General features: G+C 41.2%; 2 protein-coding genes across 14 annotated transcripts in view; one reads left to right on the forward strand and one right to left on the reverse strand.

Annotated features, from left to right (window-relative positions):
• Nucleotides 1–22,964, reverse strand: part of BLNK (B-cell linker) — a 201,804-nt gene extending 178,840 nt beyond the window's left edge. The window contains exons 1-3 of the mRNA XM_019502659.1: nucleotides 22,845–22,964; nucleotides 17,087–17,188; nucleotides 8,015–8,077 (exon numbers count right to left, since the gene is read on the reverse strand). Of these exons, the coding sequence (XP_019358204.1) occupies nucleotides 8,015–8,077; nucleotides 17,087–17,188; nucleotides 22,845–22,949 (270 nt within the window). The 5' untranslated portion in view covers nucleotides 22,950–22,964. The remainder of the gene's footprint in view (nucleotides 1–8,014; nucleotides 8,078–17,086; nucleotides 17,189–22,844) is intronic.
• Nucleotides 1–22,997, forward strand: part of DNTT (DNA nucleotidylexotransferase) — a 464,208-nt gene that overhangs the window by 34,930 nt on the left and 406,281 nt on the right. For 4 of the 13 annotated variants that reach the window (XM_019502672.1, XM_019502660.1, XM_019502668.1 and 1 more), the window contains exon 2: nucleotides 21,374–21,463. The exons of 2 other annotated variants lie outside the window; for them this stretch is intronic. In XM_019502672.1, coding sequence (XP_019358217.1) covers nucleotides 21,412–21,463 — 52 coding nt within the window. In that variant the 5' untranslated portion in view covers nucleotides 21,374–21,411. Of the gene's footprint in view, nucleotides 1–1,790; nucleotides 1,953–21,373; nucleotides 21,464–22,838; nucleotides 22,896–22,997 lie in introns of those variants that run through there. 7 more of the 13 variants (XM_019502670.1, XM_019502663.1, XM_019502671.1 and 4 more) reach the window with 4 other exon arrangements.

The following is a 22,997-nucleotide window of genomic DNA, read 5'->3' on the forward strand; positions in this document are numbered from 1 at the left end:
AGTTCTAATCCTCAATGGGAATTTACAAAACACCTTTCATAGACGAGTCTATGAGCTTCACTTCATAAATCTACTGGATACAAAAAATCAAAGACTAAATATAGACATTAGATTTATGGCACATTACAACCTGCCTGCCATCTGATAACTCCAGGTAACCTGTCTGCATTTTACCAGCTACATTTTATCACCAGTTCAACATTCCCCACTTCTAACCCCCCCTACCTGTCTTGCACCTATTGTTTCCCATTGCCTCTGATCTTCACTGCCACATATTTGCATTTTCACAGACCTGCATTTTGTATATTGGCTTCTATTCTACCATGGAGAGCACATAACACCACTAGGCTCTCCCCATGGCTGAAGAAGGGTGTTTGTGCCTGAAAGATTGCAAAGAACAATTTTTTCAACTATTTAGTTGGTCTAATAAAAGATATCACATTTACCCGAAAAACCTTGTCTGCCTATGTCTTTAGACAGACACAGCTCCAGCTACAACCCAAGGAACTATAATATTACTGGTCTAGGCATCCAGAGAAGGAGTCTAGTCAGTGAGTGTAACTTTGTTTCTGTTGCTGTCCTCCTTCAATTCCATGCTAATCAGATCCATTTACTCTGTCCTCCTAGACCTAAAAAATGTGTCATCTTGAGGTACCGTGGCCTTTTTCAAGCTATCTTGTAAAAGTAAATTTGTGACTAATTAAAAAAAAAAAGTTTCCTGTGAGGGAAACCTGACCCTAGGGCCTGAAGCTATCAAATCAAATAAGCTCATGTCCCTCTCCTCCCTATCCCTATACATACACCTGCTTTCTACTGATTTATTTTCAGCTTCTGTTTCAGTCCCTCTAATCACCAGTATAATACATGCTTTTAGAGAAACTGCAGGAGGACATATGCTGTCAAAATGGGCAAGTAAACTATCTACTAGCTACTGTGGAGAGTACAAGGCAAACAGCCTGAAAAAGACAGATGTTTCTTTTTGATTTCCTTCAATTATAATCAATTTGGGGCTACTTGAAACAAAAGAAGGTACAGCATTTTCAGATGGAAATGTAGAATTAAGTTTATGGTATCCATTTAGTTTAGTTCAGTAAAACCCCAACCTGTTCCTGCAATTTGATAACTTCCTAGTGCCAACATGCTCTTTCTGCCATGCATCTGAAGGATGGTTTCCACAAGGTAATTGGTTTCTTATCAAACTAAATTGGAATACAGATTCTTTAGCAGTTGCACCATCAGTTCAGGTGACAGATAGATGACTTACCCATTTCATAAATAGGCTGTCTTCCAAATGTAAATATTTGGCAAATTCTTCCAGGCTATTCCAGATTACAGATTTACAGAAGTTCAGGGCTGGAAGGGACCTCATGAGATCATTAGATCTTCATTAGTAGAAAAAGCATGAAGTGTAACTTCCTCAAATACTCTTAAATGGTTACCCTGACTTTGTCCCTTTTTAATGATACAGTGACACAAAACAGCCTTAAATCTGGCTTAACTAGAATTCATGTGTGCAAATACTGTATGCAGCAGGATGTCAGAGTAGATTTGGCCCACTTTTTCTGTAAAGAAACAGGTTGATAGAAAAGCTAATCTTATCTCAACTGCTCTTTTTAATGACCTTCCACAGAGAACTTGCTCTCTGAAACTGAAAATGATCAGTTCCTCAGATAGCCTATGTTACTTATATTATGCATGACATGTCATTTAATATAGTAGAGTCTTTTGCAGGTAGTAATACCCAGAAAGAATTTCAGTATATATTTCCTATATTCTTTTTCGCTCTTCAGGTATAAAGAACAGATCATTAGAAACAGTCTTGCATTGAAAGAGACTTGTATTAATAAAGTATGACTGAAATTATGGTGATACAGGAATTCAGGGAGACGATGTCAGATATGGGTAGTGGCTGTGGTGTGATAACAGGAGAGTGACCAACATTTTCAACAGAGGTGAGTGATTTTTGGGTGCCTAACTAGGGGCATTGTACAGGGTCTGATTTTTTTTTTTTAGAAAGCACCAAAGCACCAAAAATGGAAGTGCCCCATATCAAAAGTCTTGAAATGCTTGCTTTCTTCCTTTTAAACAAGGTTTGAGATGGTACTATCATATTTGAATTGTTCTGTGTCCTTACAAGGCAAGTATGTCTGAATAAAACTTAAACAGGAGTTGGCTTAACACTTAAAATACTGAGAATGCTTGGAGCCCTTCCTTTGTGCAGTTCAGTTCCTATAAATGTGGAAACTGTAACACAATGGCTTTGTAAGTTCCCACCACTACTCAGTCCTGTCCACACTCCCTGAAGTTGAAGCCTCCATAAAATTTTAAGTTTTTTATTAAGATCCTGTTTAAAATTATCTTAACTTTAAGAACAAAGGATTCAGCATCAAAGAATATTCCTTTAATCCATATTTAATGTAATTATGAATAGCTTGACATTTGAAGTTGCTTGGATTATTTTGTCAGGGCTTTTCATGGATTGGAATGCAGACAAGCACTTCCCATCATTCACAGCTGCTGAATAAAAACAAACAAAATTCATGTTCAAATCATTTCTGGCAGCAATATTTGGAACATGAATAGAAATATAATGCTGTCATGGTAAAAATTAAGGCCAAAATCCTGCAAGGAGGACTTTGGTATTAGCTTATTGTTTGCTGCTACTGAATTGAATTGCAAGATCAAGGTATTAGACAGTTTTACTAAGTTACAACTTGGGTTACTGGAAAATATCTAGCAAGGAAGTAAAATGAAACAACTTGATATACTTTCATTGTTTATTCAAACATTCATGGGCATCTGGCACCAATAATGCTTGTTGACTTTATACATGAATCTATTATTTTCTTGACAATCTTAAAAATGAGGTTATTTTTGCCATCAATTTGTTATTGTATTTTTGAGTGGCAGTGTTAAATGGTGCATAATGTTAATGTTGTAGATTTCAGAAAATACATCTATATCCAGTAAGCTAGTCTGTTTTGTCCTTTTTTTTGAAGAATAGAAATAAATGTGCAATTTTTGCTTCCTTTTTTATGAAGTCCTGCTTTTTTGAAGGGACATGAATATGTATTACCCTTTTACCCTCTTATTTAATTGAAGATGATTGATAGCAGCTAATGCATTCAGCTGTAAAATGTTTTCCTTTTAACCCAGGCCTTAAGATCACTATAAAATCACTCTCTGTTCCAGTTGCATTATATATACAGCAACACTTTGCCTTTTTCTTGATTGTGTTCCCAGCTATTTCCCTCTTTCTGAAATGACCACGTGAGTGCATATTACTGCTTTTAGAGGGAGTCTCAGATTTGGTTGGAAACAGTAAAAATAGTTCATTTAATGGATAATGGTGGCCCAAGGTGACCAAGAAAACTTCTTAAAATAAACTAAAATGCCAGTCATCAGTGAAACATGGCTGCAGCTTTAGACATTGAACCAATGCTGAGTTGGTGTTGATCTGTACATCTGGATTTGGACCAGTTTAAAACAGAATCCAGTTTTGTCCTTTTCCTTCAACACCTGGCATGAAGAGAGTCCAGTGTCTGTGTTACTTCTGCTGCAGTTGTCTCTCATAATGCTAACAAGCATCAGGCCTGCAGCCCTCTGTCCTGCAATGTTTCCTTTCTCCCATTTTGTTGCTTACAACTACTGTCACCTGAGAGAGAATAGTCTTTACCTTCCAGCCCCCAGGCAAGTTTTAATTAAAACCAATTTTGTTCTAAACAGGCATTTTTTGTCATCTGTGGAGTGTTGGCTAGCAAAGTCAAATGGCTCATTTCTCACAGTGTGCTAGTGCACCTTGCTGTGTCCAGCTCCCTTAGGTATCCAGGTTTTTCATAGAAAAGGTGAGCTCTGGGGCTTGTAAAAGCAGCTGGGACAGAAACCAGAGTTGTGCTCCAGGTCTGCCACCACCAGCCAGGGCTGGGAGGAGGGATGGGGCCCAAAAAACAGAGCAGAAGAGCATTAGGAAACTGGGTAGTATGTCAGGGAAATATGTATTAGCAGGGAGGAAGCAAAGAGAGAGCCAAGGGCCAAGAAAGCATGTCTAGTAGCTGGGGAGGAGACCATGAAAGGAGAGATGAAAGAAGAATAGAATTCACGTGAGGAGCTAAAACCATATCAAGATTTTTTTATGGTATTTTTTCCATATGAACAATTGCTTTGTAGCTGCAGTGTGATTGGCAGGGGATGGGAGCAAGTCCACAAGCCAATTTCTATCTTAAGATGTGGTCCACCTCCTGAGTATTCTGAGACTGGTGTTCTTATGGAAAGCTACTGGGTTTATGGTCTCCAGTTTGACAGTCCTGCTGGAATTTTAAAAATCAGGATGTTGTCCCAGTTGAAAATTTCTGCTATGAACACGTGTACAGTTTTACCAGTCTGGTTAGATAAATTTCATTTGTGCTGAACCTGCTTCTTCCTGAGCTAAGAGTGTAGTCAGCTTAGTGGGGTGCTATGCTCTTGCTAGTAAGCTGTACTGAAATGAAGAGCTTGTTGGCACATGCACAGTGATACACTTAAGGAAGCTATCCTACTTCCTGAATCAGAAGAAGCATGGTGTATATGACACTGACTGCGAAGTTGTGGCTTGGGAAATTTGAATACTTGACAAGTTAGTTAGAGAAAGCAGCTCACCAGCAATAATATACAAAGTGGGGGAGAACATGGTAAGAATAAATATATCACAACTGACTACTATTTGCATTAGTCTTCCACTGCCAGCCCATGCTGTAGCCTGCATTCAGAGTGGTCTTTAGTGTGTTTGATACATGGGGAAGAACTGGAGGAGTGCTTTGCCTATGGGAAGTGGGCTGTAAGCCTCTTGTTCTCTCTATAAAGCTATAGTTGGACTTTACTTTCAACTATTTCCCAAGAAGTTTAGTTGGGGAGTCAGATTCTGTCTTCAGCTGAATACTTGGGGCCATATTTTTGAGTGCAGCTGAATTGTGCTTTATGGGGACAAAAGCCCCTTGTGGGGGGGGGGGGGGGGGAGGGAGAGGAGGTCGCATCTGACTCCTTAGCTCTGCTTTGGCTTATGTAATTTATATCTGCCTGCCTGTGGCTCCAAATTGGCATTCCAGAAGCTGGGATCACCAGCTAATGTTCATTCAGGTAGGAATGGGAAGAAGTAATGTAGAGTTAGAAGCAAGCTCTGGCACCTTATGCAAAGTCAAATCTTAGAAGACTGGATCTGTCAGTTGTTTTGTACTGCCAGAGATATGCAGGACAGTCACAGTGAGGTTCATAGGTCTCTTCTTTAAAGATTATTTTTTATAAAAGTAAACCATTATTGTACTTTTAAAGAAGTCTTTGTTAGCCCCAAAAATTTAAATCCCAAAGACCCAATATAAAAGTCTTGAAATAGCAACATATGTGAAAACATAGAACTGGTGAAATATGTCCAGAATCAGCGCAACTCCTTTGTTACTTTTAGGTATTTCCTCCATGCTTTTAGTAAAAATCTTATTTTTTTTTGTTAAGCGTAGCACCCTAAATCTAACTACTTCAGGATTCATTCCTTAAGGTCAAATCAGAATTCTGAAGTCTCTACTACTTTTTCACTCTCTAACTGGAAAATCAACATTAAATTAGAAAATGGCACCAAAAAAGCAAAAAATACTCTCTACAATAGAAAAAGCCAAGCACAGTTCTTCAAATATTCAGACATTAAAAAGCAATGAGAGAGAGAGAATATAATACACTGTGCAATTCAACTGTGCCTAAAAGCTGATCTACCCATTAGCACCAGATTAGCATCACTGAGATGTGACCTGCATTTGGAATAACTATTGCAAATAAAATACCATTGGTAAGGGAAGATGAAACTGCATTGCATACTCTCATTCTAATGTACCATGTTTTTGCATTTCAGCTTCTGCAAAAATGTTAGGGCAGAGCCATTATCTCAAAATTTCTTTAAAATGCATGTAATCCTGTTTCTTACAAAAGAGCAGTCTGAAACACAGTATGTTTATAGAATAGAAATGAGTTTTATTATAAAAGCAATTGTCTTATTGCTTAAAGCTCAGACGAGAGAAAAATGTTCAAAGAAACAAAATTTCTACTGAATCTAAATGCCAATTACAATACTCAATTTCCCTTCTGAAACCAGACAAAATTGATTTAATGTATTGTGGCCACTTCATTGCACGTTAGGCAATTTTACTGCATTTACAGCCAGATTTTTAAACCTCAAATAAGCCTTAAGTATTGCAAGTTCATTCAGCTTATTTTCTTTTCAAATTCAGTGTTTAGCATATAACCTGAACCTCACATCATACCAACAAGCCCTCTGTAGTAATTTTGATGTTTGTTTTGATACTAAGTGGTCTATGGGCTACATAATAATTTACTGCAGTTTTCCCAAGTTTTTGAAAGCAGATTCACTCTTCAGAAAATTAAATCAATTAAACCTCATATTTCCCCATTTTGCAGATTTCCTTGATATGTCATCGCTCCTTTCTTACATGTTTGAGTGATGAAATGATTATGTTGAAAAATATGATGTCCTCATTAGAATCTCAATATCCAATAAAATAAATGGAGCATTTCACATAGACAATTGCGTTAGACTCTCTGCAAATGTAGGCAGATATCAATACATTGTTCTTGTATTCCTTAGAAGAACCATACAATTTTACACTCTTTGTAATAGAAATCAAAGAAGAAACTTTCCATTCCTGGAACAGTTTGGATTTCCTGATACAGCTGACCAGTGATCAGTTACTGAAAATAGGCTGCTGCTTTAATTACTTGCAATGTAACTGAATTCTTGAATCTTCCATCATTTGAGAGCTGCCACTCACAGTATTATAACAATAGAATACAAAACACATGTGGTAGTGGCATACCTTGGGGCACTTCATGTAATGCCCTGAACACTACAATGTGAAATAAGGTAAGCTTAAAATGGGAAATCTTGAAGGGGATACATAATTTGGAGAACGTGCCTCACAAATGTTTTTCCTTTTGTTTTATTTTTTTCTGTCACAAGTGCCTTGCAGAACTTGCCTGTAGTTCCTTTTTTGTTTCTTTTATGTGTCACTTTTATTCTTGTAGGTTACCACTAACTTCTGAAAACATTTCTTACATCCTGTGTCCATTCCTACTATGACGAAAGTACATAATATCTTCAATCATTCAACAAAAAAGACTACAAAAGACACTTGAGCTGGCAGGAACCAGTTTGCTTTTCCCACAGCTTGGTGTTAGAGTGCTAATAAGATTGCTTAGATCCAAATCCTGCAATGACATACATGTGAATGGACCTTTATATCTATCCCTTTCAGCTGCCAGATTCCTGTGTGAGTATTCTAGATGTTTGTTCTATCCAGAGGTGGAGCAAGGCAAGGATTTACTACTGTGAGTAAATTATTCAGAGGAATAAAGTGGGATTTTTTGTTATTAGAATATTATATAATAAATATAACATATGACTTGCTATGACTCTACAAAGAACAAAGGAAGCCAACTTAAGTTGTTGCTATTGTAAACACAAGCTTCACACCGGGAATGTCTACATGTGCATTTATGTTGGCTTAAATTTACTGTGCAGTAATTTACCATGCAGTAAGAAGGAATAGGTTGGCATCTACATGTGCAAGCATTAAAGCACATTAATATTGCATATGAAATGACTTGGGACTAAAGTTAGTCCCAAGTCAGTCCACACACACAGCATTACTACACAGTAAGGCATCTACACATGAGTTACTGCTCAGTAACTAATTGGGCATAAGTTTGATACCTGCATGATCCTGGCATCAAATTTACACTTAAGTTGGCATAAGTCACCATAGTTACTGCGCAGTATGGGCATGCACATGGAGACACATGCCCATACTATGTAGTAATTTTGGTTACTATGAAGTAAACTGATAATTTGTAAGGTCCCTTTCGGCTCCTAGAAACCATGAAATTATGAAATGTGCATGTGTAGATGTGCCCACTGTGATACAAAAGGCAGATACCTATTATGAAATATTTCTGAACAGAAAATATTTCAATTACTTACCAGAAATTGGGGGCCATTGATATTCAGTTTTTCCACCACTGCAGCAGATTCAGGCATTCCAAACTGAGATGAGAAAAGAGAGAGCATTATGTGTGTGTGTGTGTGTGTGTGTGTGTATAAATATATAAAATAATTTGAAAGGTATACAAAATCTAAATTGTAGCCTGGTTTATGGGTAAAATACTTCCATGTAGAAATTCAAAGTATGCAGTAATGGCACAAATCTGTACATTACATCTGATGCGGATATCTAGAAGAAGAATATTACAAAGAGTGACTAGGAGGCATTCCTAGACAACAAGGCTCAGAGGCTATAGACTTTCAAAATCAGTATCTGTTCTTCAAGTCCGAAATATTTTTTTCTTAGTAAAACTATGATAGCCAATTGTAGAGAAAAATGAAACCAGAACCCAGAAGAAGCTCTCAAAAGCTTTATCTTTATCTACAACAGGAAATTGAGCCCTTTCTAATATGAATCTTATGGTACATGCAGACTTTTGGGGAGGTTCGATCACATTAAAAATGTCCACCCAATCTAATTTAGTTTGTGTAGGTGCAGACCCTACACTTAGAACCTTTCATAGATTCCTAGATGCTAGGGTCGGAAGGGACCTCAACAGATCATTGAGTCCGACCCCCCGCCTAGGCATGAAAGAGTGCTGGGGTCGGATGACCCCAGCCTGATGCCTATCCAGCCTTCTCTTAAAGAACCCCAAGCTAGAAAAGAGCACCATCTCCCTCGGAAGCCCATTCCAAATTTTGGCCACCCTTATCATGAAGGAGTTTTCCTGAGATCTAGCCTAAATCTGCTCTCTGTCAGTTTGTGACCATTGTTCCTTGTTACCCCAAGGGGTGCCCTGGTGAACAGAGCCTCTCTGATTCTTTGCTGAGTCCCCCTAATGAATTTGTAGATGGCCACAAGATCACCTCTCAGCCTTCTCTTGCAGAGGCTGAAGAGGTCCAGGTCCCTCAGTCTCATCTCATGGGGCTTGTCTTGTAAGCCCCTAACCATATGAGTGGCCCTCCTATGAACCCTCTCGAGACTATCAACATCCTTGTTGAAGTGCAGCACCAAATACTGGATGCAGTACTCCAGCTGCAGTCTGACCAATGCCGCATAGAGGGCAAGTTCTATTTTTCATGCATCTGCTGATGCATGATAAAGTGTGGTTAGCTTTGCTGATGATTTTGTCACATTGATGACTCATGTTTATCTTGGAGTTTACTATGATTCCGAGGTCCCTTTCTGCTTCTGTGCTGCTGAGAGGATCACTTCCCAGCCAGTAGGTGTGCTGGATCTTTTTGTGCTGTAGGTGCAGCACTCTGCATCTGTATTTGTTGTACTGCATCCTATTGTGTACTGCACACTTTTCTAACCTGTCCAAGTCTGCCTGCAATTGTTCCGTACCCCCTGGAGTGTGCACTTCACTCTACAATTTAGTATCATCTGCAAACTTGGACAGAGTCCACTTCACACCCACATCCAAGTCATTGATGAAGATATTGAAGAGTACAGGTCCAAGGACCGAATCCTGCGTGATCCCACTAGCCACATCCTTCCAGGTCGATACTGACTCATCTACTACCACTCTCTGGGTGTGCCTGCTAAGCCAATTTTCCACCCACTGGACTGTGTAAACATCTGTCACAGCCTCTTAATTTATTTATGAGAATGGGATGCCATACCATATTGAAGGCCTTCTAAAATCCAAGAAAACAACATCCACCTCTACTCCTGCATCTAAGTATTTTGTGACCCTGTTATAAAACAAAACCAGATTAGTCAGACATGATCTACCTGCTATGAATCCTTGTTGGTTTCCCTGCTGCATTATTTTTCCTGCTGGACACCCACAAATATGTTTCTTCACAATCTTCATAAACTTTTCAAAGACCTTACCAAGGATGGAGGTGAGACTGACTGGCCTATAATTACTCGGATCCTCCTTCCTTCCCTTCTTGAAAATAGGGACCACATTGGCCCTTTTCCAGTCCTCTGAGTGCTCAAACAGCCATGCCAGTGTTTCTGCTATGACACCAGCAAATTCCTTCAGTACTTTCAGATGAAGCTCTTCCGGGCCTGCTGACTTAAACACATTGAGTCCATCCAAGTGACTCTGCAGAGTCGACAGTTGATGGGCTGGCGGCTCTCTGATGACCATCTAAGAACCCATTAGGAGACTTATCTTGACCATTGTTCAGGAACACCGAGGCAAAAAACTCATTGAATAGCTCAGCCTTGTCCTCCCTCTCTGTCACTAATTGCTCCTTCTTGTTCAGTAGGGGTCCTATGCTGCCCTGCACCTTCCTTTTACTTCATACATACCTGAAAAAGACTTTTTGTTGCCTTTAATTTGTGTTGCCAGCCTCAGCTGTGTAGTCTTTAATTTGTGTTGCTTTGGCCTTTCTAACTGACTCTCTGCAAGTGCAGGCCAAGTAGGAATACTTAGTTAGGTCCATCTAAGCATGAACTGTAGAAAAGTTCAAGAAAGATAGATTGGTTTAAAATGGCCAACCCGATCTAAGTTAACTCTGCCTTAGAAGTAATCTAACTTAAATTGGGTTTGGCAAGCCTGATCTAACTGAATGTCTGTACAGTTCCCAGTGAACCCATGGGGCTTGGAAAGCCCAGTTGCTGGCCCCAGCTCCAGGGCTGTGTTTTTGCAACCCCACCTGGAACTGGACTATTTTTACCCCCCAGTCCCTTGCCTCATTCCAGAAGGACAACATCTCCCTTCTCTCGAGTCTACCAAGCCCCACCATCCCACAACCAGTGTGCCCCCGACGCTGGTTTTAGTGGTGTTTGCTAGTGCTGGGAGCAAAGGAAGTAAGGGGAGTGGGGGAGAGCTAGGTAGGATCAGTGGGAGGGTGTTGGTTTGCTGGTGTGGTTGTTTGTCTGGGGGTTAGGTGGGGGTAAGGTGGCTAAAAATAATCCCTAGTCCCAGGGTTAGGGGGGAGTCTCCCATCACCACAAGTCCTCCCCACAGACCCTGCTAGACCCCTGATCCTGCCAAATCCTCCCATATCCTGCCAACACCTCTGTGGACACCACTAGCCCTCCTGACCCCCCTGTGGATACCACATGCCCCCCAATTCCCCCCCTTGATCCCTGCTTGCCTCCCTGATCCCTCCAAGGCCTTGCTAGCCCCTCCTATCCTAACTTACTTTATACTGGTAGCCATTTTTAAACTCAATCTAACCTCCCTCTAACTCCCCGAATCTCTATGTAGTCTTAGACTCAATGGGCGCGTCTGGACGAGTGTGCATGTGCCTCTTGCCCTGTCTCAAACTCCTTTGAGATGGATCAAGAAGCACATGCAGGAATGAAAAAATGTTCCCTGCACTGCAAACTTGCAGCGTGGGGAGAAAATTAGACCCCTGAATATCCAGGGGGCAAAAATAAAATGCTCCGCAGAACAGCAGAGCAAGGCATGGTAGCAGACTGTGCCTGGAGCAGGCATGGGAGTCAGTCCTCCAGAAGGGACAGTCTGGTTTTGGCCAGAGCATCTCTTTGGTGCTCTTGCTGCCTTTGGCGCTCTCCAAGGTAAGTAAGGGAATTGGGAATGGGGGTGGGGAGGTTTATGGGTGTGGGTGGTGTGAGAGGTGGCAGGGGGATGTGTGAGAGGATTTGGGAGGGGCTGGGGGATGTCCCTGGGGCTGCAGGGGGGAAATGGCTGGAGCAGCCTTGGTGAAGCTGGTGGCATGCAGAAGGACACGGCCCAGACCAATTCAACTAACTAGTTCAGCTTTGCACCGGATTGGGTTGCATGGCTCCAGGAAATGTGCACAGGAGCCATGCCTCCCAGAGCCATGTTACCCGCTCTAGTGCAAAACCAGACTAGTGAGCCGCGTGGGACTGGGCCAGGTCCTGCCACATGCCACCTCCCTGCAGGCACAGAGGGACAGAGGCAGGACCTGGCGCGGTGTGCGGTGACAGCATAGTGAGCTCAGCCAGGTGCTGCCAGCCCTGGGGCCCCTCTGCTGCCTGGCTGAGCCTGTCCCATGGCAGCAGGACCCGGTGTGGCATGTGGGGACAGTGTGCCGAACCTAGTCGAGTCCTGGCAGCCCTGGGGCTGCTTGTGCTGCCTGGCTGGGCTGGTCCCAGGATGGCAAGACATGGCATGGTGTGGGGGGATCACGTGCCAAGCCCAGCTGGGTCCTGCCAGCCCTGGGGCCCTTCTGCCCCCCAGCTGGGTTGGTCCCATGGCGACAGGACCCAGTGTGGCACATGGGGACCGTGTGCTGATCCCAGCCAGGTCCTGCCAGCCCTGGGGCTGCTCATGCTGCCCAGCCGAGCAGCACGAGCAGCCCCAAGGCTGGCAGGACCCAGCTGGAATCGGCACATGGTCCCTGAGAGCTGGGATCTGGGAGCAGTGGGCTCAGAGTGCCCCACTGCTGCTGCTGCTGCAGAAGGTAAGTTATTGGCTGTGCGCAGGGGGGCTGCGGCCCTGCAGGGTGCCTGGGGCCCTGTGCAGGGGGGCCCCAGCTCAAATTTGCACTGCTTCTATTTGAGCTGCTGCAAGTGCATGTGCTTGCATGTGTGGACAGGCCCAATGGGTTTTCCTTTCAGGAGGTCCAAGGTAAAGCGCTGGGATGGGAAGGACCCTAATGGTGTGTCTATGTGGAAAGGCAGCACTGTTCACTAGCTCCTGACTTGGAAGCAGCATAATGTGGGTGCTGTATGCAGGCTAATTAAATCTTCTAAGAGGCAGGGCTTATTAAGTTGGGGTGAGTGCCATATTAATGTGACCATATTGTTTCTGGTTTGGCAGCCAGCTTGGGTACTTGTATATCTACCTAGCACAATTTTTTTGATTGCTGGGTTTTAGTGCTTTAGCCTGGCTTTAGAAAATAATTGTGCTTTTAGGTACAGAACAGAAAGTTTAGAAATATCAGTAGGAAAAAATTTGCAGAACTTCATTAAAAATATACAGTGCTATTAGCGAGTTCTGGCATTTAAGAGTCTTAGTTAACTATTCAGTTAGTTGTCAGTTCAGTTCAGTAAGTAGTTTGTCTACTTTATGGTCCATTAACAGTGAATTTTAATTCAGAGACTTATAAATTCATTTAATTAATTTAGATATAAACCATGGAACTCTGGAAAGCTGTTAAATATGTAGTCTTGTTGCTCAGAAAAGGGGCAAAATAGTTGTGTAAGAACTGCTTGCAATTACACAGTCAAAGGGAATTTACAGTGAACAGCAGTGTGAGGTAGGGGCTCCAGAATTGAATTCTTTAGAGATCTGGTGGCCCTAAGGAAGTTAGCTTTTTCAACTTTAGATTTCAATGAACGTATATAGGGCTGGGAGTCTAAAATATGAGGGCGATGCAGTGTTTGGTTGAATTTTGTTATATCTGTAAATATTTTGTTTGAATGGTCAATTTAAGCGTACAGTAACAAAAGACTGTTTTGATGCCATTTGAGATATTTACAAAACAATATATGAGGTAAATGGAAGTCCCTGCTTGGTTTTTAATTTTAGGATTGTAGAGTCATTCTGAAAGTAATGCTGGTTTAAATGCCAATAACATGGGTTCAGGCTTGTAGAGTGGGGTGCAAAACTCACCTGGCCTGACTGAGCTCACAGGGCTCCTTGAAGGCTGATTCTGGATTGCAAGGAGCCTGAAGGGCTGGATCTGGACACACCTCTGACAGCAGTGGCATGGGAGTTAATAAGTCATTGTTCATGCTCCCATCAAAAACAAGCATCTGCAATGGGGCTCCATGCTTGGGAAGTCAGTGACAGGCTCCACCTCCAAATTCCCAGCCCTTTCAGAAACAGCATGTGCCACATTAAATTGCTCTGTGGGCTGGATCTAACCTGTAGGCTGTACTGTGGCACCCTTGTTGTAGCTTATTTTGTTTTGGAGAGAAATCTTTACAGTAGGATGATGACTTCACAATCTGACCTCTGCACAGAAGGCTAGATTGTGAATGCACTGTTGCCAAAATAGGCCTTAGTTTGGAGGGGAAGGTGAGTTTGCCATTTGTAAGGTATGCTAGCACTGGTGGTGAGGAATAATGTTTGCAATGCCCTGTACGTCCCGCTTCTGCCTCTCTCCTCTATCTGCACAATAATGCCAAAGTAAATATACTGGAATAAATGGAAATATGGAGAAAGGAGATGCATGCTGAACAGAGGATGTTGTATTTCCATGTTTATATAATAGATTCAGGAAAATAGAGGAATAACTATTTGCATATAGCTGGAATATTTATTTTAAGAACTTGGCTATGAAGAAGAAGCTAAATCAATAGGTTTATTTTTTATTGTTCTAGTTACTGGTTTTCTACAAATGCTTTTGATCAGTCTTCAAACACTTTGCTGAATGACAATTTAATAATTATTTTAGATATTACACACAGACACGCACACACATACACATACATATTCTGTGTTAAAAGAACATAATTAAGGTTGTAAAGTCAAGTACTTAAATATTAGCAAATAATTGAATTGAAGTTGCCTTGTTCATATGTATTATAATATGTTAAACTGCATAACATGTTTTCTATAGTTCACAAGTACATAGGGTAGAAGTTGTTCACTGAGTAAGCAGTTGTTCAACATTTTGCTTCTTGTGTGATCTCTTGTCTTTCTTAGTGCACACTACCCATATCCTGCACTGAAGACATAATTATTAATTTCTTCATAGCTTTCCTACATTACTCATTATTTTACTATTACCATGCTACGCAAATATGAAATAATTTATTTTTCAGAAGATGCTTGTAAAATGAAAGGGATATTATCACTCCATTTCACAGATGGGGAGCTGAGGTACAGCGAGGTTAAGGTCAAGTAACTACTAATTTTATGTGCCTAGGTTGAGATGCCAAGACCTGATTTTTCAAAATAGTTGGCATTAAACAACACTTGTTATGTTCAAAGCATAGGTCCCCTTGATTTCTGTAGCTGTCAGTGCTCAATGTTTGTGCACATTATAAAAGTGTCTCAAGTCAGGCACCCAGAAGAAAGGACATAATTAAAGACTACTTGCAAAATATTTGGTTTAAAGACTTGACTGGCCTCAACTAGATCAGGAGCACTGGAATTCCATCACGCAGCATCATATTAACATGTAGCTGGATCATTAGCAGGTAGGACGTCTACCTCTACCACACAGACTGCTGCCTCATGAGCTAAGAGTGTAATTGACAGCATTAGTAGGTTGTTATCTTACTGCTGTGGCAACCTTACAGGGTGGTGAGACACTTTGGCAGTTACCTGTCATGTTTTTAAATTGGAAGACCTGGTGTATATAAAACTATTTGTAAAGAATTTGTCCCTGCAGTGACTGGAATTTAGGACTTTCAGATTAAAAGCTGTAGCTTTAGCACTAAAGCTGATTCTGTCCATTATCTGTCACTAGTAAAAGGATTTATATTTTCAGCTGGAGATCTACTGTTTAAAGAATAAGCACATCTGAATGAAGAGAGGACTGGGATACAAGCTAATATAACAGATTTAAGAACAAAGCTTTAATGGATCTTTTTGCTTTAGGACAATATAGTGGAAATGTATAATCAGAAATAGAATAAAGAAATCACTTCTGATTGAATTAAGAATAATAAATTGGCTGGAAAAAAATAAGAAATAATTCCAATAGAGAAGAAGCTTATGGTAATAATCTGTATAGATTTTAGGAATGCTTTGATATAGTAACATGCAACGTATTTAGAAGGTGGTAGAAGTGATCCAGACTTGAACTGTTTATCATGTTGAAATGTCGAGCTGCGACTAATAGAATAGCAAAAAGACTTAGTCAGACCTAAACGCTTTTCAGTTATTTAATGTGTTAACATACAACTAGTTAAAGTCATGATGGGAGTATAAGGATAGGCATAGGGTAAGTGTAGAAAAGATGTATGGAAATTTGAAAGACTTAGTTCAGCTTTCAAGGTCAAATTTGAAACCAGGAAGTTATAGCTTACCTAAATTCCCCTTTTAGTTTATGGGTTGCTGAAGTGCTTTTATTCATTTCCTGTCTTATATTCTTGTATATGGTTACTGAGAGTTGTTAGATGGCTGTAAACAATGTTCACTAATACTATACATAATACTATATGGGGGTTAAGTACTTTGATTCTCTTTTGAGGGGCTACTTATTCAGCAAATGTTCACCCAGAAGAGTAAAGGTTTCATACCATCATAGAAAATGCAAATCAATATGAAAATCTGTATGAAAGGGGATGGCTTTTGCTGTAGTAGATTTTGGATAGGTTGTTATAATAGAGCAGATAAGACTCGCATTTAAAAAAAGTACAGAGAAATGTATATTCATGAAGACAAAACATGAAAGGAGACTACCAAATAGTTACGTGCTGTGAGACACAGGGCTCTGATGTCTGGATTAATAGCAGGTAACATTTAAATTTGAACCACAGTGTTCAACAGTTTAAAGGGAAAAAAACTGGCATGCATAAAAAATACTTGAATATATATTTTAGAGGGAATTATTCAAGTAGGGAAGAGATTACTGACGACAAGTTTAGAATATTGTGTATGCTTCAAGCTACCTGACTGTAATAAAAAGGAAATTACATAAATAGGAAAGGTACAACAGAAGCAAAAGAATAATAAAAGAGCTCAAGGACTTTAAAAGGACCCTTAAGTTGAAGCTAGCAGTTAGAATTTAATGTGGGTTTATATTCAAAGCAGGTTCTTAAATAAATGCTGTATATTACAAAGTGACGGTCAGTGAAAAATGACGCCTACTTCTAATAAAATAGTTACTTGTTGCCACAAGGAAATAAAATATAATATGAAATCCCTTCTCAATGGATATTTCTCAGGATAACCCTGTCTGCTACTTTTAACAATCAATCTTGGTCATGACTTAAATCTCAATAAAAACTAAGAGACCATCAAGAAACTTAGAATATTAATACAAATGATGAGTTCTTGATCATTGCAGTTGCTGACTACAATGTGTTTTGGCATTGTATCTATGTTTCTATCTAGGACAGAGTAATCATACAAATTTTACAGAGTATAGATAAGACCAGCAACCCATTTTCTAGTTGAATTCATACTCTTCTGTTTACAGTCTGACATCTATATTTAGTACCTCTCTTAGGAGATCTGCAATCTGAGAAGTTATCCAAGTCTCACATTCCTCTCGAGTGGGGAGTTTTGTAGCCATGTCGGTATCCAGTGAGGAGGATTTGATCTGTGTTTAGTAATATTAAACAGTTGCTTTACTAAACGTCACTCAGCAGCTGTGGAAATCCAAAGAGGAAGTCCCTTTTGCAACTTTTTCCTGTTTGCTTGCTTAATGCACATGCTGTTTTCAAGTTATTTAGAAACGACTGATTATTGCTTATTTTGTCACAGTGATCATTTTGAGAGTAACTAAGTACGTAGCAACCAGTTTAAATCAAATCATTATTATATAGGCAGAAATTGCCATTGAAGTTGGCTGAGAAGAGATCTGTTTGGAAGCCAGATACAGAGATAGTTCTAGACTCTCAACATTTTTATTAATAGCCATGTTTGCAGCACCTGTTTTATTTTTCACATATGTTATATAAATTTGTTAGTGACAGTTGACTCTTGCTTACCTTTTACCTTCTTGCACAGTCACTTGGATAAACCCATAGCTTGCATCTGACACTACTGACATACATCTCATGCTATAAAACTCTGTAGCAAAAAATTAGAGCTTAGGTACAGAATTTTTACTTCCAGTTTGTCACATAATTTATCTCAGTCTTTGTGTAATGTCTGGGTTCAGTTTTCTTAAACTAAAATAAACCACTTGATATGATATGAGTTCAAAAGGAATCCTTTCTTTTGTTGTAGTTTTTTTAACACGTAGAGAACAAATTGTGTGTGTATATGAAATCTTTTTTATTTTTTATTCAATAAATGTACCTTAAAATAAGGGAAAAGTTACACAGGGCATCCTCTGGATCAGGAAACAAGATTGCAAAGGTGCAGTTGCAATTGCTGAAACAAACTCAGCCTTTGAGCATAGATGCTCTGAGTCACTGTAACAGAAGCAATATAACAACTCCTACAAAATGCTGGAGACCCTGGAATATTTAATTCTGCTTTCTACAGACTTTTCCTGTTTTATTTCCAAATTCAAACTGGCTTTAAGTCGCATATAAAAAATTAGAATGATTCCAGCTAACCTAAAACGTTTGTCCACTTATCTTTTTTCAGATTGTGAAGTGTTGTTTCTGTCCTAGGGTGACTGGCAGGTTTACTAGTTACCATAATGTTAACGAAAGCCAAACTGCTGTAAAACTCAACATAGTCAATGATAAAAAACCTTTGCTATCACTGTTTAAGGCTGTGTGGTTGTACCTTGTGACCTTCCAATGCTGAGTTCAGCAACGCTCAAACCAGCAAATGTGCAGTTAAGATATACCCTTACACAGACTTAACTCTGTCCCTTACATCTAGCCAGCAATAGCCAATGGGAATTGTCTGTAAGTTCTCCAGCTGTTCTCACTGTGTTAGGTGTGACTGTCTTGAGTGAGGAAGGCATTAATAAATGCATCTTGGCAGAGCTGTGATTGGAACGTGAGATGTTCCTAGAAGGAAATGCCCCCTAGACAGTTGAGCCCCTCTGCCTGACTCCCACCTGTGTAGCAAAGCAAAGCAAAGCAAAGCAAAGCAAAGCAAAGCAAAGCAAAGCGTTACCTATATCCTTTGAGAAAGATCCTGTATGCCTAATTCAGCACTGTTATGTAGGCTGTATCAGTACTGGGGCTTGGTGCTTGTCAGCAGTTGGGTGGGGTCAGGGCAGGCCTGTGTATTTAATAATGAATTAATGAAACTTAAGTGTTATATGTCATCATGTCTGTAAAGGCAAAGGGGTTGTCGAAGTGGTGAATGGAGTGGTAATATTTTACAGAATAACATGGGTGCTCTTTCTCTGGAGCTAGCCAAGTGTTTGGCTGTTGTGAGGTGCAGGCAGCTATTGTGGAGTGAAGTTGTGTGTGCAGGGAGTGTGCTAGGATACTGAATTTATAGCTCTCCATCCAGCCATTTCTTCCAGCTCACTGTTCCTTCCTGTCCTGTTAAGCCATTACCACTTTTGAAAGCCACTGCCATGTAAAAAGTTGCTCCTTGCTGTCTAGTGCCCTCTGCTGTTATATTATAGACAGCAAGTCACTGGAGAGCTGTTTACTACATTTTATCCTGAACCAGGATCTGAACTCCTGGCACCCTCTGCACCCCTGCTTCAACCAGGTTCAGCACAGCTCATCCTCTTTCACCTATTTGCCTTCTTGCCATGCTGTCTTCCTCCATCTCTAGATATTTTTGCCCACCGTATGCATGGATGGCATTTACAAAATTTTATTTCCTGGGTTCTATTCAGTCTTTCCTCCTTAGATCTTGACACCCACATAGAAAGAGGGGAGAGAATGCAGGCCCTTCTGCAGGAGAGGGGCTAAAACCCAACTATAAGTATAGGAACTACCAGAACCTGAGCAATGAAGTTGGTGCCTACTTGTAGACCGTAACTCCTTGTTGAATAACGTGTTCAGTTTTTGTTTCCTCAAAAGGGTATAGGTAGAACTGGCAAAAAAGAGAAGTTTCTGGTTTAGTAGAAACTAAAAACTAAAAGAAGACAATCCCTCTCTACCCAAAACCCCAATAAAGGCTCACCTGTGGTTTAGATCTGGTTCAGAGCCAAATTAGGTTAAAAAGAATCCTATTATCTTGAGTCTTCTAAGATCCTGCAATTACTCAGTGAACTTGATGTTCTTTTCTTGGCCTGATCCAAGTCATGGTTTTATTCACTAGGTAAGGATGTGTGGAACTGTCAGGGTTAAGGAATGCTTCCCCCAGTACTTATATCTTGAGTACTGTTGCCTTAGGTGACAGGACATCAACTAACTCTTCCTAACACCCCTCTGGGGCACCCCATGTGGATGTAGATTTTTTAACAGAGTGTAATTTCCTTTAATAGAAAGAAGGTTTCAAATTGTCCCATTGGCCCGAGTAAAAAACCCCAGGGAGATGTATATAACTTGAAACAATAGTTCTGAGAGGTGTGTTCAGGAGGCATGTCCCCATGAGTGCGCATGTGTGTTTCCCTGGGGACAAACAGCAGTGGCTACTGGTCCCTGGGGCATGACCCTGCATATGCGCTCTGGGGCATGGCAAATTGCCCCAGGTGGGGCAGGGGAGGCCGGGGCCAGCACCTGGACTGGCCCCAGCAGCATTACTTGGGGTTCTGGGAGCCTTCTGGGGCTGCAGTGAGGACAATCCAGATACATGGAGCCTGGCTCTGGCTGGCCAGGCTCTGGTTTCGGGTGGAGCATGCTGTAGCCATGTGCCCTGCCCTGCTTTTTTTTTTTGGCACAAATTTTTAGATTCCAGGTTTTCCCAGTATTTAATTTTGGCTCCACACTGCAAATATCCAGCACAGAGAACCTTTTAACATGCACCATTTTGTGGTGCCTCAGAAACCTCTGAGGTGCTGCAAAGCACACATTCCCACTCATCTGGAGGCACCCAGGGTGTTCCTGTTGCCTACCTCCTGGTGCTAGTTATTGGGATCGTGTGAGATATCAGCATGGCCATTCTTAGCTTTTTACTCCAGTCTCAGCCCTATGTTCTTGGTGCACATATCCAGTGTGCCTATTTTCACCTCCTCAGAGGAAGGGATGGAGTTTCTTCAGATTCATGTGGGGAAGTGGTGGTGTTCAGACCTCTATACAAGGATACACATAGCACAAGACAGGGAGAGGAGATCAGGCCTCCTCCCTCTGCACCTATGAAAGAGTACCTTCTCTCATATCCTGGCTACTCCATGGAGAGGTGGGTGGGAGTGGGGCAACATACCTCCAGAAAAACAGGGTCACCCAGCTCTCAGCTCATATCAGGGGAACAGACAAAGCATATCGGGGACCCTTAGAAGGGCAGGCATACCCTATTTTCCAGCTCACATGGAGAGACAGAGAAAGGGGAACAGATAGGTGCAGAGGAGCAGGAAACACCCAGATCCTGGCTTCTAGGTAGGGGAACATGGGAGAAGGAGCACAAAGCCCTTCAAATCATGGTGTATGCATGGGTTCCATGGGCATCCTCACCCCTAATACAATGCCACATCACTTCTTGTGGACTACCTGCCTTTCCATCCTTCCCAGTTTCCACTTCATCCTGAGATGGGTCCCCTTACCCATCCACGTTTATCTTCCTCTCCTCAAAATATCTCCAAGCTGCTATTTTCCTCTTTCACCTACTCCCTTTCACCTACCAGCAAGGATTCATGTGTGGAATTTAATTTCTTTATAGAAAATATTCTGAGCATCTAAATTTTCTGCTATATTCAGTGAGCACCACTTAGGGTAGCAAATAGTAGCAAGGTTCTCACCCTACTTCTTCCCCCCAGATTTTTGCTGAGGAGCTAAATGTGAGTGGACAACATGGATGGAGTTCAACATTTCCCCAAGAGCCTTCCACCTGCCATGGGACTTAAGAGGTGAGCGTTAAGCTCTTTTGGCTAAAACTTTTTTGGCTACTCTGCGCACCAGGGGTGGATTCTGAGGGGGGTGCAGTGGTGTGGACATACTCCCTTTTCAGTTGGCACCTTGGGAGCAGCAGCCCAGGACTTGTTTTAAGTCCCTGAGGAGAGTAAAAATTCTCTCCCTCCATTCTCCTCTGTGGCACTTTCACTCCCCTCCCATTCCCTCTGCTCCTACCCCTGCCACTGTCTCTGCTCCCACTTCTGTCACTGTCCCTGCTGACTATGGGGCTTCATAGCCACTCTGCTCCAGGGAGGCGCTGTGGCCAGGAGCAGCAGCAGGGGCAGGCAGGTGTGGGGATTTGTTGCTGAGCACAGAGGGAAAGAAAGGGGAACTTGTGGGGGGAGATTCTTATCTGATTGGGGAACTTAAAAAGTCCTGCTGCTGCTGCTCCTGCTGTGCCCACCCTGCAAGGGCTAGAATCTGGGAGCAAGGGTTCAGCCACCCCTGCAGCACCTGTAGCTGCTCCTGCACCTTCCTCTACAAAGTCCCGAATCCACCCATGCCGCCTGAATGTACATGGTGTAATCTGTTTAGTTCACAAATTTAGGTTGTGCCTAAATAAAGAGCTCAAGTGTTTTGTCAGTACTGCTTGTTGCATTGCTTTCCTGAAGGAGAAATTTATTAGATGTGGCAAATGTCAAGCAACGAAGAACAACTGGGGCAATGTGTGGAAATTTATTGTTAGACTGTATCTCAGGATTCTCTGGCTAAAATGACCCAAATCTGGCATGTTAGTCCTATTCTTCACCTTCGTGAGATGTAACAGACTTCAGGATGATACAGGTAGGTATGTGGAGTTTAGAATACATAGACATATAAGACCTTTAAACAGAAGGAGGGTCTCAAACTTAATTATAGCGGAGCTGTCACTCCACTATAATGGTTACTTGAATCTTTTACTTGCTAAAGCTTTGAAAATGCTAATCATAGCCTATACATGTTCTTACAGTATGCAACTCTTTGGCATTTCTTGAAGTAAACATTCAGTTTGCAGCTTATTAGAAATCATTGCAACAAGCAAATGCACTAAAATAAACTCTCAGATAATACCATTAACCATTTTTTTGCTAAAATACTGCTTCATACTATCCAGCATATAATGATTTACCATAGGAAACTTATTGCAAGCCTTACAGTCAAATTCAGTTTTACTAAAAAAGCAGCAGTTACAGTGCTACTCACCTCCTTTCCTGGATGTTTACACTGAAACACCATTTTCATTAAGAATATACATGCTAACAAAATCTGTATTTCTTAAAGATTTAAGAATATAAACACTAGTACTGATGTTTTTATTCCCAGTATGTACAAAACAATAAAAAGAACATGGCTTACCCAATGCAGATTAAAACACTTCCCAGATGCATAAATTGGAGCAGATTCCAAGTAAGTTAAAAGAGCAGTTTCTTGTATCTGCTGTCTCCCTGCAAACACTCCCATGTGGTTACTTGTTAGAGTGAATGACAAGCTTGCTATGCCTGGGGTGGG

This window comes from Gavialis gangeticus, unplaced genomic scaffold (genome assembly GCF_001723915.1).
Source record: "Gavialis gangeticus isolate Ggan-Ray unplaced genomic scaffold, GavGan_comp1, whole genome shotgun sequence".
In the NCBI taxonomy this organism is placed as follows: Eukaryota; Metazoa; Chordata; order Crocodylia; family Gavialidae; genus Gavialis; species Gavialis gangeticus.